This window comes from Palaemon carinicauda, chromosome 24 (assembly GCF_036898095.1).
Source record: "Palaemon carinicauda isolate YSFRI2023 chromosome 24, ASM3689809v2, whole genome shotgun sequence".
In the NCBI taxonomy this organism is placed as follows: Eukaryota; Metazoa; Arthropoda; class Malacostraca; order Decapoda; family Palaemonidae; genus Palaemon; species Palaemon carinicauda.
In genome coordinates this window covers 53,942,028-53,957,027 of record NC_090748.1, presented here as the reverse complement: position 1 = coordinate 53,957,027, position 15,000 = coordinate 53,942,028, and the positions used below count along the sequence as shown (strand labels likewise).

At 44.1% G+C, this 15,000-nt stretch overlaps 1 protein-coding gene across 1 annotated transcript; it reads right to left on the bottom strand.

Annotated features, from left to right (window-relative positions):
• Positions 1 to 7,155: 7,155 nt before the first annotated feature.
• On the bottom strand, positions 7,156 to 7,953 carry LOC137618382 (uncharacterized). The gene has a single exon (XM_068348548.1). The coding sequence runs from the start codon at positions 7,951 to 7,953 to the stop codon at positions 7,156 to 7,158; it is 798 nt and encodes a 265-aa protein (XP_068204649.1).
• Positions 7,954 to 15,000: the final 7,047 nt, after the last annotated feature.

Genomic DNA, 15,000 nt, shown 5'->3' with positions numbered 1-15,000 from the left:
GCGCCTTGCCCTTTGTGGTAGTCGACACCTCACCCCCTCTGAAGCTGGCTATGCCCCTGTAGAAGGAGAAGCCCTGGCAGTTACCTGGTGCTTGCGGAAGGCCAGATTGTTCCTACTTGGGTGTCCTAATCTCACCATCATCACGGACCACCGTCCACTCGTCAAACTGCTGGGTGACAGAGCCCTCAAGGACGTCATCAAACCAAGATTATTCAACCTGAAAGAGAAGACACTCCAGTTCAAGTTCCACATGAAATACCTGCCCGGAAAAAGGAACACTGCCGCGGATTTTCTTTCAAGGTACCCGACCATGCGAGCATCCCACGAAGCTTCCAACGTGGATTTGGAGGACGACATTCAAGTGGCAGTGGCATGTGCAACCGTGGCCGCCTTGAAATCGGACATCATCGTGTTGGATGAAGACTGCGTCAGGAGCGCCGCATCTAACGACCCTGTATATCAACTCTTGCTTGCCAGAGTTGCAGCGGGCGACTGGCCCCAACAGATATCGCAAGAACTTGCCTGCCTTCGTCCCTTCTTCAGCGCTCGGGACCGGCTAGCCATCAACAAGGATCTGGTGACATACTCAGTGGACCAAGGATGTCTTCTTTTGGTCATCCCCGAGGATTTACGCCGCCAGGTAGCCGCTAACCTACATGCAGGACACCAAGGCCTCGACTCTATGCTTAGAAGAGCCAGGCAGTCGGTCTATTGGCCGGGAATTGAAGGGGACCTTCAGCATCGCCGTGCCCAATGCAGTTCATACGATGAACACGCCCCCTCACTGCCTCCTGAAGAAATGATGCACACGCCTCTTGCGGAATACCCTTTCCAGCAAGTCGTCGCAGATGTGTTCCAGATAGAAGGCAGTGTATACATGGTATATGCAGATAGACTAACAGGTTGGTTAGAAGTAGCTCATTTCTCCAATGGTGCCACGTCTAACAAAATCAGCAATCACCTTCGATCATATTTCTCGCGTTGGGAAGCCCCGGAACAAATATCAACTGACGGAGGTACGAACTTGGCCAGCGAGGAGATGTAGGCCTTCTTCAGGAGATGGGGAGTCAAGGTCCGGCTGTCGTTGGCCCAGTATCCCCAGTCTAGCGGCAGGGCAGAAGCAGCTGTCAAATCGGCAAAGAGACTACTCCGAGAAAACGGCCCTGGCGATACTTCAGTATCTCAACACGCCTCTCAGGGAGATTAACAAGTCGCCCATGTACGCATACAAAACCAAGCTACCAAGCAGTGGGATAGAACGGGCATAGTAACGGAAACAAAGCCCCATCGTCAGTACACCGTCAAGCTCAACGGGAGCGGCAGCTTATCAAAAAGGAATAAACGACACCTGAGAGTCATCGCTCCGCCCTCTGGGACGCCCGTGTCTCAGCACGGGACCTCCGCAAGCCAAACCCCAACAGAACAGGTAACACACCCCATACAGGAACCCAACGTCGTTAGTAGGCCGAGAAGGGCCGCCGGTAAACCCAAGTGGCTCAAAGACTTTGCAGAATGATGTTATTATCTGTTGTATGTAATTGCATTAGAACTCTCTTTACATTCATGCCCAATCCTCTATTTTTTACTACTCCCTTAACTGCCCCCAACACTTTGCAACCTTCATTCACTCTCTGACGTACATCTGCTTCCACTCCACCATTTGCTGCAACAACAGACCCCAAGTACTTAAACTGATCCACCTCCTCAAGTAACTCTCCATTCAACATGACATTCAACCTTGCACCACCTTCCCTTCTCGTACATCTCATAACCTTACTCTTACCCACATTAACTCTCAACTTCCTTCTCTCACACACCCTTCCAAATTCTGTCACTAGTCGGTCAAGCTTCTCTTCTGTGTCTGCTACCAGTACAGTATCATCCGCAAACAACAACTGATTTACCTCCCATTCATGATCATTCTCGCCTACCAGTTTTAATCCTCGTCCAAGCACTCTAGCATTCACCTCTCTCACCACTCCATCAACATACAAGTTAAACAACCACGGCGACATCACACATCCCTGTCTCAGCCCCACTCTCACCGGAAACCAATCGCTCACCTCATTTCCTATTCTAACACATGCTTTACTACCTGTGTAGAAACTTTTCACTGCTTGCAACAACCTTCCACCAACTCCATATAACCTCATCACATTCCACATTGCTTCCCTATCAACTCTATCATATGCTTTCTCCAGATCCATAAACGCAACATACACCTCCTTACCTTTTGCTAAATATTTCTCGCATATCTGCCTAACTGTAAAAATCTGATTCATACAACCCCTACCTCTTCTAAAACCACCCTGTACTTCCAAGATTGCATTCTCTGTTTTATCCTTAATCCTATTAATCAGTATTCTACCATACACTTTTCCAACTACACTCAACAAACTAATACCTCTTGAATTACAACACTCATGCACATCTCCCTTACCCTTATATAGTGGTACAATACATGCACAGACCCAATCTACTGGTACCATTGACAACACAAAACACACATTAAACAATCTCACCAACCATTCAAGTACAGTCACACCCCCTTCCTTCAACATTTCAGCTTTCACACCATCCATACCCGATGCTTTTCCTACTCTCGTTTCATCTAGTGCTCTCCTCACTTCCTCTATTGTAATCTCTCTCTCATTCTCATCTCCCATCACTGGCACCTCAACACCTGGAACCGCAATTATATCTGCCTCCCTATCATCCTCAACATTCAGCAAACTTTCAAAATATTCCGCCCACCTTTTCCTTACCTCCTCTCCTTTTAACAACCTTCCATTTCCATCTTTCACTGTCTCTTCAATTCTTGCGCCGGCCTTCCTTACTCTCTTCACTTCTTTCCAAAACTTCTTCTTATTCTCTTCATATGACTGACCCAGTCCCTGACCCCACCTCAGGTCAGCTGCCCTCTTTGCCTCACGTACCTTGCGCTTTACTTCCACCTTTTTCTCTCTATATTTTTCATACTTCTCTATACTATTACTCTGCAGCCATTCTTCAAAAGCCCTCTTTTTCTCTTCCACTTTTACCTTCACTCCTTCAGTCCACCATTCACTGCCCTTCCTCATGCTGCCTCCAACAACCTTCTTGCCACATACATCACTTGCAATCCCAACAAAATTTTCTTTTGCTAACTTCCACTCCTCCTCTAAATTACCAGTTTCTCTTACTCTCACCTCGTCATATGCCATTTTCAACCTTTCCTGATATTTACTTTTTACCCCCGGTTTTATTAGCTCTTCAACCCTCACTAGCTCCCTTTTACATCCACCTACTCTATTCCCCCACTCTTTTGCTACAACCAATTTTCCTTCCACCAAAAAATGATCAGACATACCGTTAGCCATACCCCTAAACACGTGCACGTCTTTCAATCTTCCAAACATTCTTTTTGTTATCAACACATAATCCATTAATGCCCTTTCTACTACTCTTCCATTTGCCACTCTTACCCATGTATACTTATTTTTATCTTTCTTTTTAAAAAAGCTAGCACTTATTACCATCTCTTGTTCAACACACATATCTACCAGTCTCTCACCACTCTCATTTTCACCTGGTACGCCATATTTCCCAATGACACCTTCTACCTCTCCAGCACCCACTCTAGCATTTAAGTCACCCATAACAACTACATAATTCCTTCTACCCAGTCCTTCTACACACCTAGTTAATTCACTCCAGAACTCATTCCGCTCTTCTTCACTTTTCTCACTACCTGGCCCATACGCACTGACAAACGCCCAACATTCCCTACCCAACCTAACCCTTACCCACATTAACCTAGATGATATCTCCTTCCATTCCACTACTTTACCTGTCATCCATTCACTCAACAATAAAGTGATTGTACCAACTGTGATGTATGGATCGGAGTTGTGGGGAATGAAAGTGATGGAGAGACAGAAATTGAATGTGTTTGAGATGAAGTGTCTGAGGAGTATGGCTGGTGTATCTCGAGTAGATAGGGTTAGGAACGAAGTGGTGAGGGTGAGAACGGGTGTAAGAAATGAGTTAGCGGCTAGAGTGGATATGAATGTGTTGAGGTGGTTTGGCCATGTTGAGAGAATGGAAAATAGCTGTCTGCTAAAGAAGGTGATGAATGCAAGAGTTGATGGGAGAAGTACAAGAGGAAGGCCAAGGTTTGGGTGGATGGATGGTGTGAAGAAAGCTCTGGGTGATAGGAGGATAGATGTGAGAGAGGCAAGAGAGCGTGCTAGAAATAGGAATGAATGGCGAGCGATTGTGACGCAGTTCCGGTAGGCCCTGCTGCTTCCTCCGGTGCCTTAGATGACCGCGGAGGTAGCAGCAGTAGGGGACTCGGCAGTATGAAGCTTCATCTGTGGTGGAAATGTGGGAGGTTGGGCTGTGGCACCCTAGCAGTACCAGCTGAACTCGGCTGAGTCCCTGGTTTAGGCTGGAGGAACGTAGAGAGTAGAGGTCCCCTTTTTGTTTTGTTTCTTGTTGTTGTTGGCCACCCCCCAAAATTGGGGGAAGTGCCTTTGGTATATGTATGTATGATGTAATTGCATCAGGAATTGATATTTCTTTCCAGAGAAATTATGTATTTATTTTGTTTTTGTGTATGTATCGAAAAGTTAGCTTTAATTTTTTTTTCTCTCTCATTTCCCATTGATTTAGTGACATTTCCCCCTTCATTTTTGCCATGTATAAGTATGTTCTTGAGGGGGGGATGTACAATATGTTCTAGTATTCCCCCCTTTCATTTTTCTTTTCCCATGTATAAGTATAATCTTGAGAGGGAGGATGTACGATATGTTTTTCGGCCATGCGCTGCCGAGCATGCATCTGCATACGCTGTTGCAAGTCAGTCGGCTCTTGAGTATCTTGCAATAAAGTGTGGTCACCAGGACGTTGTCGCATTGCAAATCCAACATACTGCAAATATTATGTAAATGCAAAATAATGTAAATGATGTAAAATATAATACAGTAATTCCACATGTAAGATTCACTTATCATAAAAAATAAACTTACATTTTCCAGACGCCGATTCTAATACTAAATTCACAGATAACCACTGGTAGAAGTTGCTGTATAAGCAGAAGCATTCAGCCTCCTAGCTAACAGCAACACCAGTCACTTATTACTATGATGAGTACACTGGGCAGCTCAGCACACCACAAATGCTGCAGAACCACAGCATGCACAAATTCCATGTGCTTTCCAGAGCCTGCCCACGCTGAACTAAACAAAGGCGGGCATAAATCGCGGCCTTTTGGGCAGATGCCAACAATAACAATACAATATTTTTCAGTACCAACTCAATACTTCTTTTTCATACAAAAAAGTAAACAAAAAATGTATATAGTTTTCCATTCAATAGAAATATTTAATTCAAAATTGTGCACATATGTAAATAATTAAATTAAAAAACAAACATCAGGCAATCCCGACGCTCGCTTGTCCCCTCATCCTTATCATTACAAAGAAAACGTGTAGCGAAAACTTAACTAGAAACGTAAAACGCTCTGGCATATCCTACACCGCCCCCTATTTTGTAGTATACAAAATACACCGCAAATATGCCACATACACACCACGCCATATGAGCAGCGCACGGTGTTCACTCTTTTTTCAATGGCACTCCACTGTCATCACACTTCGTTTCAAGGAGAAGGCACATTTTCTGCACTGGGCGTAAGTACAACCCACACTCGGTCTTAATCTTGGCTTGTCTAACTTGGTTGTCAGAGTCTCAAGTCACTTCCAAGACTCGTCCCAAAGGCCAAGAGCCTCTGGGGAGACTTTCGTCGGTAGTTAGCACAATGTCGCCAACTTGGATGTCTCGCCGTTGGACGGTCCACTTCTGTCTTTCTTGCAGCAATAGAAGGTACTCCCTCAGCCATCACTTCCAGAATTGGTCGGCAAGATATTGCGCTTGACGCCAGCGATGCCTAACATACAAGTCCTTCTGGTCAGTCTTCGTTACTGGGAGCACTGCACTCTTCAGAGTCAACAGCATACTAGGCGTCAACGGCAGTGGACAGTCTGGGTTGTCGTTTACCTTGGTTAGAGGTCTTCCATTCACCAAAGACTCAGCTTCGCAGAACAGAGTCGATAGTGTGTCGTCAGTGGTGACCTGCTGCAGGCAGGTTGCACTGAGAGCTCTTCTCACTGAGCGTATGAGGCGTTCCCAGACTCCTCCGAAGTGTGACGCATGTGGCGGGTTAAAACGCCACTCGATGCCCTTAGCTGCTAGGGTTTGGGCAATTTCCTCTTCCTTGAAGTCTTGAAGAGCTTCCTTCAGCTATCGGTCAGCTGCGACGAGGTTGGTACCGTTATCTGACCATATTCTCTTGACAGCCCCTCGCCTGGCCATAAATCTTCTTACTGCATTCACAAAGGAATCTTGGTCCATTGAGCTGAGAACCTCCAGGTGAATCACTCGCACTGTCAGGCAGGTAAAAATGGCTCCCCAGTGCTTCACTGTAGAGCGCCCTTGCTTCACAAAGAAGGGACCAAAGCAGTCTCCCCCTGTATTGGTGAAGGGAGGATCCCCCGGACAGATCCGGTCAGAGGGCAAGTCAGCCATCACTTGATTCACTGGTCAACAACTGAGTCTTCTACAGATGACACAGTCACGTATCACTGATCTAACTACTGAATTTCCATGAACGATCCAGTAGTTTTTTCTTAGTTCAGCCATAAGATGGTTCTGCCCACAATGGCTGTTTGTTTCATGGGTCCATCGCATCATCTCCCTCACAATTGGCGACTTGGATGGAAGAATGATGGGGTGCTTGCAGCTATCACTGATGGTGGCTCCACAGAGTCTTCCACCAACCTTCAGCAAGCCTTCTTGTAGAAATGGTCGCAACTTGCAAATCTTACTGGATTTCTTCACCTTGGAATCCTTCTTGGAGAGTGATTTGATCTCACTCCCATACTCTTGAACTTGAATCTTCTTCCATATTATGGTTGTTGCGCTATTCATCTCTTTTGCAGGTAACACTTCTGATCCGCTCTTGGTTCCTAATTGCCTCCGTCGAGCGATGTTTCGCACTATCTTGCTCCATGAAGAGAACTTGGCAGCAATCTTCTCTACTAAGATTGGTTCTGGCACAACCATGCTGAAGATGGGTGCAGACTGCTTAACTTCTGGATCTCCATCTAGTTCTGTTCACTTCACATCGTCAGGAAGAGCTGGCCAACTGTCCTGCTCTTGACACAGGAACTCTGGTCCTGTCAGCCACAGCGACGTCTCTAGCAAGCTGTCCACATCAAGGCCCCGAGAGGCCAGGTCTGCAGGGTTCACAGAGGTGTTCACATACCTCCAAGCGGTTATGTCACTGAGGTCGCGGATGAGGTTCACACGGTTGTTCACAAACGTGTGGTATCTTGCAGACATGTTACGGATGTACTTCAAGACAGACGTGCTGTCGGACCAGAACACTGAGTCACACAACTCCAAACCGAGTTCTGACCTGATCTTGCAATCAAGTTGAGCTGCCACAGCAGCTGTAGTCAATACCATTCGTGGAATGCTTGGTCTCTTGAGGAGAGCTACACGAGCTCGACCCATAACCAGTGTACTGTTCACTTGGTTGTTCTTGCTTACAGTGCGCAGATACGTGGCCACACCATATCCTGTCTGGCTTGCGTCAGCAAAATGGTGAAGTTGGTACGATGATACCTCCCCAAAGTCTGGAGGCACCAGGCTTCTTCTGATCTTGAAGTCTCCTAGACACTGAAACTGGTTAGTCCATCTGCTCCAGCGATTTGCTTCGTCGTTGTTCATTTCTTCGTCCCAAGGTAAGTTGCAACGACACAGGTCTTGTAGTAACATCTTCCCTTTCAGGGTGAAAGGTGCAACAAAACCAAGTGGTTCGTACAAGGAAGCCGCTACAGAGAGAACTCCTCTGCGCATCCTAGGCTTCTCCTTCAGGTTGATCTTGAAGGTGAACTCATCACTGCTCATGTCCCAGTGGATACCCAAAGCGCGCTCCGTAGGCAGCTCGTCCTTACTGAGGTCCAATGTAGCCACTGATTTATCTCTCTCCCCTTCAGGCACAGCAGCGAGAATGCATTTGTTGCTATATGTCCCCTAGTTCAGCCGGAATCCTCCATCAGCACAGAGTCCAATGAGGTCTTTTGTCAATTAGATACAATCTTCCTCGCTGTCCATTGACTTCAACAAGTTGTCGACGTAGAAGTTGCGTCGAATGGCATGGCAAGCTTCTTCACCATACTTATTACCATAGTCCAGTGCTGCCTGTCTGAGGCAGAAGTTGACTACACTTGGAGATGATCGCGCTCCAAACAAATGTGAAGTCATCCTGAACTCTTGAATAGCTTGATTGGTGTCTCAACCTGGCCACCACAGGAAGCGTAAAGAGTCCCTGTCGTCTTCTGCGCCTTGACTTGATGGAGCATTTCTTGTATGTCCGCAATAACAGCATGTTGCCCTTCTCTGAAGCGAAGCAGCACTCCAGCAAGACTACTTGTGAGATATGGTCCCTGCATGAGGTGGTCATTGAGTGAGGTCCCAGCATGCTTAGCCTTAAAGTCGAAGACAACCCTAAGCTTGTCCTTGGTAGGGTGTTTGACCCCATGGTGCGCCATGTAGTTCACACGGCAATCACTGCGATTCTGCTTGTCGACTGGGACAAGCTCAGCGTACCCTTTCAAAAGGTACTTCTCTACTTGTTTGACGTATATAGTCTTGTACGTTTCATTTGCCTCAAATTTCTTCTTTAAGGAGTGAGCCCTGCGTTCTGTCATGACACGGTTATTAGGTAGAGGCTCAGTGTCACTAAAGGGTAAGCAAGCAACATACTTGCCATTTGTCTGGACAACAGTTTCGTCCATCAAAGACAGGAATCTCTTGTCTTCAAAAGAATCTTCTATCTTTGAGAGTGTCTCTTTCTCCCAAAGTCTTGGTTGAAGTTGCGTTGCAGAAGCTCTGTTGTATCATCCACAGTGCACACATGGAACAGAGGGGCAGGACCTGAAGTCGATCTGGGTCCTGTTGGGCCGAAAACAACCCACCCTAGCTTGGTCAGGTAGGCAGATGGCTCATCCTTCAGCCCATGTCGCTGGTCTAGAATCACTCTGTTTAATGTCGTGTCTAGCCCAATGATCAGCTCTACTTGACGATGATTTTCAGGTAGACTTTCTACTTCCAGGTCATTCAGATGTGGCTACTTGGTCAGCCATTCTTGACTCATGGCATGGTTCATAGACACATTCATCTTGTCAGCCACGAAAACGTCGGTCACATGTTCTCCTTCATCAGTATTAATATTACCAATGTGTAGGGACAGAACTTCCTTACAAATGAAAGTCCCTGCTTCAGTTGCCATGATCTGGTTGCATGGTCTTCCTTTGAGACCCATTTGGTCTATCAGGCTTCTTGCTGACAATGTTGGGGCAGCTCCACTGTCGATGAATCCATAGGTTGCATGGATGCCATTCACGAGAACATGTAAGATCTTGAGCATTGTTCTTCCCTTAGGTAACTGGCTTGCACTCACTGAGTGCATAGGTTGCACATTGGGGGCTACAGCACTCTTGTCAGCCGTAGCAGTCGCGCCACCTTCTGTAGCACCAACTGCCTTCTCACCGCCCCCGATAGCACTTTTGCTTGCAGTCTTAGGTGGATTATGGAGCATGGTATGGTGCTTGTGAGATCCACACTTTTCACAGATGGATGCATCTTCACATTTTGCATGTGAATGTTCACCATTAAGACACCTGAAGCAGTATCTTGCCTTCTTTATCACCTCCCAGCGATCTGGAAGCTTCAACCTCTCAAATTTGAAGAACTCTTTAAGTTCATGGTTCTCCTTAGTGCAGAAGGGACACCATTTCCCTCTAGCTGGTAAAGCTGTGTGGTGTACAGGCAAGGTCTTAGGCCTGACAGGCTTGGATGGCTTCTCAGTAGGCTTCGGGGTACGACGGTCGCACTCATAACAGGAGAGATGCTTGGCAATACACGCCTGCTTTTCAATGTACTCTATTAGAGCTGGAAGTTTGAACTTATGTTCCTCGCATTTCTTTACCCATCTCACTCTCAGTTGGTATGGGAGCTTTTCAACAATCTGCTTCATTGTTTCTTGAAGCTCTATTTGATGGTAGTTATTACCAAGTGCTGCCTTTACTGTCTTCAAACATGCAGCATAATTTTCCAGGCCATCAATATCACCTGCATTAAGCATCTGACAGGTCATTGTCGTTCTTGTATTTACGAAACAATATCTCCCAAGCACAATCATACCCAATGTCAGTGGGTAGATGGAAACAGTTCTCAATCAGGTTCTTGGGAGTACCATCTAAAGAGTTGTATAGCAGGGTCGTCGGTATTACACTCCACAATCCAGGTGAAAGAATTCTTCAACATGGAGAATTTGGTTAAGTCTCCACTGAACCACTCCAGCTTCATCTGTGGCAGCTGCATTCGTCGTGTTAGTTCTTGCTGACTAGCTAGTGTGCAATGAAGAGCCTTTACTATTTCAGAAGTTTGCAGATCTGCTTGTGATACATCTCGAGTTAAGGGAACACGTCTTGGCACAAAAGGCGTCGCATCTGGGACCAATGGAATTGAATGATGTTCCAGACCCTTCAGGTCATACGTCACACTGTGGACGTTCGTAGGATTCACATCTATTTCATGAACCCTGCTGATTCTCCCACTCTCATAGTGAGAATTTACATCACTTCTCCACTGCTCAATCCCTTTGACATCCAACTGGGCTGATGAGTCCATCTTCTCCTGTTGTGAAGTATTACTAGCAGCGGAACCAGCATATGAAGTTCCAACTTCAGACCGTGTTTCATACTCTACCTGTAGTTTATCACAGTCTAACTTCAGGCCGTTAATCTCTTCTTGGCTCTTGCGTTTAGCTGCAATTGCTTTGGCTTGCATTTCAACTGCAAGTGTTTTGGCTTGCATTTCAGCTTCAGCTGCAAGTGGTTTGGCTTGCATTTCCAAAGCCAATTCCTCTTCTAGCTGTTTTGCTTCCTCAGCTTGCTTAAGCTTTGCTTGCGCCTCAAGCAAGCGCACACGCAGCGCCGACTGGCTGGTCTTTGTTGAAGTTCTTGAAACAGATGACATGGTGACAGATGATAGAGGCCACAACAGATGATCCTTGCAGACACAAGGCTGACAAAGTCCACTTGACCCACGCTGGTGTTACTTGACCCAGGCTGGAGTATTCGTCAAACTATAGAACACTACATCACCAGTGCAGCTACGCTCTGAATATCGGCGTTTTACTAAGGGTGAAGTCAAACACTCTTCCTCTGGTTTGTTCATATATTCCATCAAAGAAGCGAAGTTTCACGCTGCAATCAAAAGCAGCTAAAAATATACAAAAAAACAATGTAAATATTCATGTAAATACAATATATATACTGTAAATATTATGTAAATACAAAATAATGTAAATGATGTAAAATACAATACAGTAATTCCACAGGTAAGATTCACTCAACATAAAAAATAAACTTACATTTTCCAGACGCCGATTCTAATACTAAATTCACAGATAACTACTGGTAGAAGTTGCTGTACAACCAGAAGCATTCAGCCTCCTAGCTAACAGCAACCCCGGTCACTTATTACTATGATGAGTACACTGGGCAGCTCAGCACATCACAAATACTGCAGAACCACAGCATGCACAAATTCCATGTGCTTTCCAGAGCCTGCCCACGCTGAACTAAACAAAGGCGGGCATAAATCGCGGCCTTTTGGGCAGATGCCAACAATAACAATAAATATTTTTCAGTACCAACTCAATACTTTTTTTTCATACAAAAAAAGGAAACAAAAAATGTTTACAGTTTTCCATTCAATAGATATATTTAATTCAAAATTGTGCACATATGTATATAATTAAATTACAAAAAAAAAACATCAGGCAATCCCGACGCTTGCTTGTCCCCTCATCCTTATCATCAAAAAAGAAAACGTGTAGCGCCAACTTAACTAGAAACGTAAAACGATGTGGCATATCCTACAATATATACTGTATATATATATATACATACATATATATATATATATATATATATAGATATATATATATATATATAATATATATGAATATATATAATTCATATGTATATATATATATATATATATGTATATATATATATATATATATATAATATATATATATATATATATATATTTAAATATATATATATATATATATACATATATATATATATATATATAGTGATACCTCTACATACGATCTTAATTCGTTCCAGAAACTGCTTCGTATATTAAAACGATCGTATGTTGGAGCAAATATTCCCATAAGAATACATGGTTATTTGATTAATTCGTTCCTCAGCCTAAAAACCCATAACTCCTTAATAAATGGCTACACATAATTAAACATAACATTAATACAATAGAGTATAATAATTATCTAAAAAAAGCATAATAATAAAGAAATAATAAATAAAAAAGGGGTTTTTATGTAACACTTTACCTTAGCGACAGGCCAGCGCAGGAGGAGATGGAAGATCTGCAAGGAGGTAGGGACGGTGACTTTGTACGATAACGTGTACGATAACTTACACTAACTTATACTACGTGAACTTTAACTTAAGTTAGCTTTTTTTTTTTTTCATTTTTATAATTTTATATTTTTTTTTTACATTTTTTTCTTTTCTTATTTTTAATTTTCATCACTTTCACTCGATTCAGTCTTCCTTTTCTTTGCTTCACTTTCTTTCTTTTCATCATGATCAATAGACCGTTTTAGAGATTTTTTAAAGTACTATCGAGTGAAAGTTGCTTGGTACGGCTTTTGAGGATTTTTCTGAAATGAGTTAAGCAAACATCATCGAACTGCGCAACAACACGGCAAACCTAAAGTTTCTGTGGGTGATGCTTCTCGATGAAATCAACCACGTGTTGATGATATGCTAACATCTGTTTTATTTCCGCCGTACCTAAGATTTGGCCTACCTCCTCTGTCTCCTCCGACTCACTCAACTGCACTTGGAACTCATCATGCTGCATGGCTTGCAGCTCCTTGAGTTCCTCAGTGGTGAGCTCTTCATGATGCTCATCGACGAGTTCGGTGATGTCATCTTCATCCACCTCCAGACCCATGGACTTGTTAAGGGATACAATCTCTTCGACGTCTTCCTCGGCGGCAAGCACAGGTTCGTTCTCGGAGCCAAAACCTTCAAAATCTCTGGGAGCAACAGCATCAGGCCAAAGCTTCTTCCAAGCTGAATTCAGGGTCCGACGAGTTACTCCCTCCCAAGCCTGATCTATGATCTTTAAGCAGTGCATGATATTAAAGTGGCTCCTCCAAAATTCACGCAAAGTTAAGTTGGTGCTTTGCGTGACATTAAAGCACTGCTTAAATACGTGCTTGGTGTACAGCTTCTTAAAATTAGAGATGACTTGCTGGTCCATGGGCTGGAGGATGGGGGTGGTATTCGGTGGAAGATACAACACTTTGATGAATTTGTATTCGTCGATGATATCATCTTCAAGTCCGGGGGATGAGCGGATGCATTGTCCAAACAAAGCAAGCGCTTCAAAGGTAAATTCCTCTCCTGAAGGTACTTCTTGATAGCAGGGCCGAAAACTACGTTTACCCATTCCACAAAGATATGCCTACTAACCCAAGCCTTAGAATTAGAATGCCATAAAACATGTAGCAGGTCTTTATTAATTCTATGTGCTTTGAATGCCCTAGGGTTTTCGGAATGGTAAACTAATAAAGGCTTAATTTTGCTGTCCCCGCTGGCGTTGGCACAAAGCGCAGGAGTCAACCGATCCTTCATTGGCTTATGTCCAGGCATTTTCTTCTCTTCGGCGATAATGTACGTTCGACTAGGCATCTTTTTTCAAAACAGACCGGTTTCATCACAGTTGAACACCTGCTGCTCTATGTAGCCTTCCGCCGCCACGATGCTTTCAGACTTTTTGACAAAGTCTTTAGCAACCTCGGTGTCCAAACTTGCAGCTTCTCCATGCCGAACATCTGAATGAATCCCGGTCCGTTTCCTAAATTTCTCGAGCCAACCTCGAGACGCCTTGAATTCCTCCGTCGTAGGATCGGCTGAACTCTCTCCCGCATCACCACCAGAGCCCGCCGCCTTCAAGTCACTGTAGATAGCGCTGGCCTTCTCACAAATGATCGTTTCAGTGATTGTATCGCCAACAATCTCCTTGTCCTTGATCCATATTATCAAAAGGCGTTCCATCTCTTCAAGGGTAGGGCTACGACGTTTGGAAATAATCGTGATCCCCTTCGAAGGTTTCACAGCTTTAATGGCTGCCTTCTGTTTTATTATCGTCAAAATCGTGGACATATTCTGGCCATATTGTTTAGCCAGATCGCTAACACGTACACCTCGCTCATGCTTTTCTATTATTTCTTGCTTAAGTTCTAATGAAAGCATTGACTTCTTCCTTTTCTCACCACTACTACTACTTCCTGAACCGAAACTGAGCTTTTTAGGACCCATGATTACGAAACACAGAAAACAACACGTGAAAAAGGAAGATGAAAAACACTGTTAATAACTGAGCGAATAGAGAACAACCACACGATGCGCACGAGATGAGAGGACTGATCAAGGTGACGCTCGATTGGCGTCCCTCCGATGTGCTGCCGTCTAGCGGCGTCAATAACAAACTACGGTTGACGCTTTCGAGAAAATTCCACGCGTACGCGTATTGTTTACTTCGTATGTTGAAGCAACAGTTCGGGTGTCGAGACAGAAATTTGGTCGAATTTTACTTCGGATGTTGGAAAATTCGCATGTTAGGACATTCGTATGTAGAGGTTCCACTGTATATATATATTTATATATATACATATATACATATATACATATATATATATATATATATAAATATATATATATATATATATATATATGTGTGTGTGTGTGTGTGTGTGTGTGTATGTGTGTGTGTGTGTTTGTGTGTATATACATATATAGCAGAAAGGCGAAGGAAAGCAGATACTTCAGCATTTTGACA

Excerpts from the sequence above, each read along its gene's own strand:
- LOC137618382 (XM_068348548.1), bottom strand. The coding sequence starts at position 7,953 with ATGAGCAGTGATGAGTTCACCTTCAAGATCAACCTGAAGGAGAAGCCT.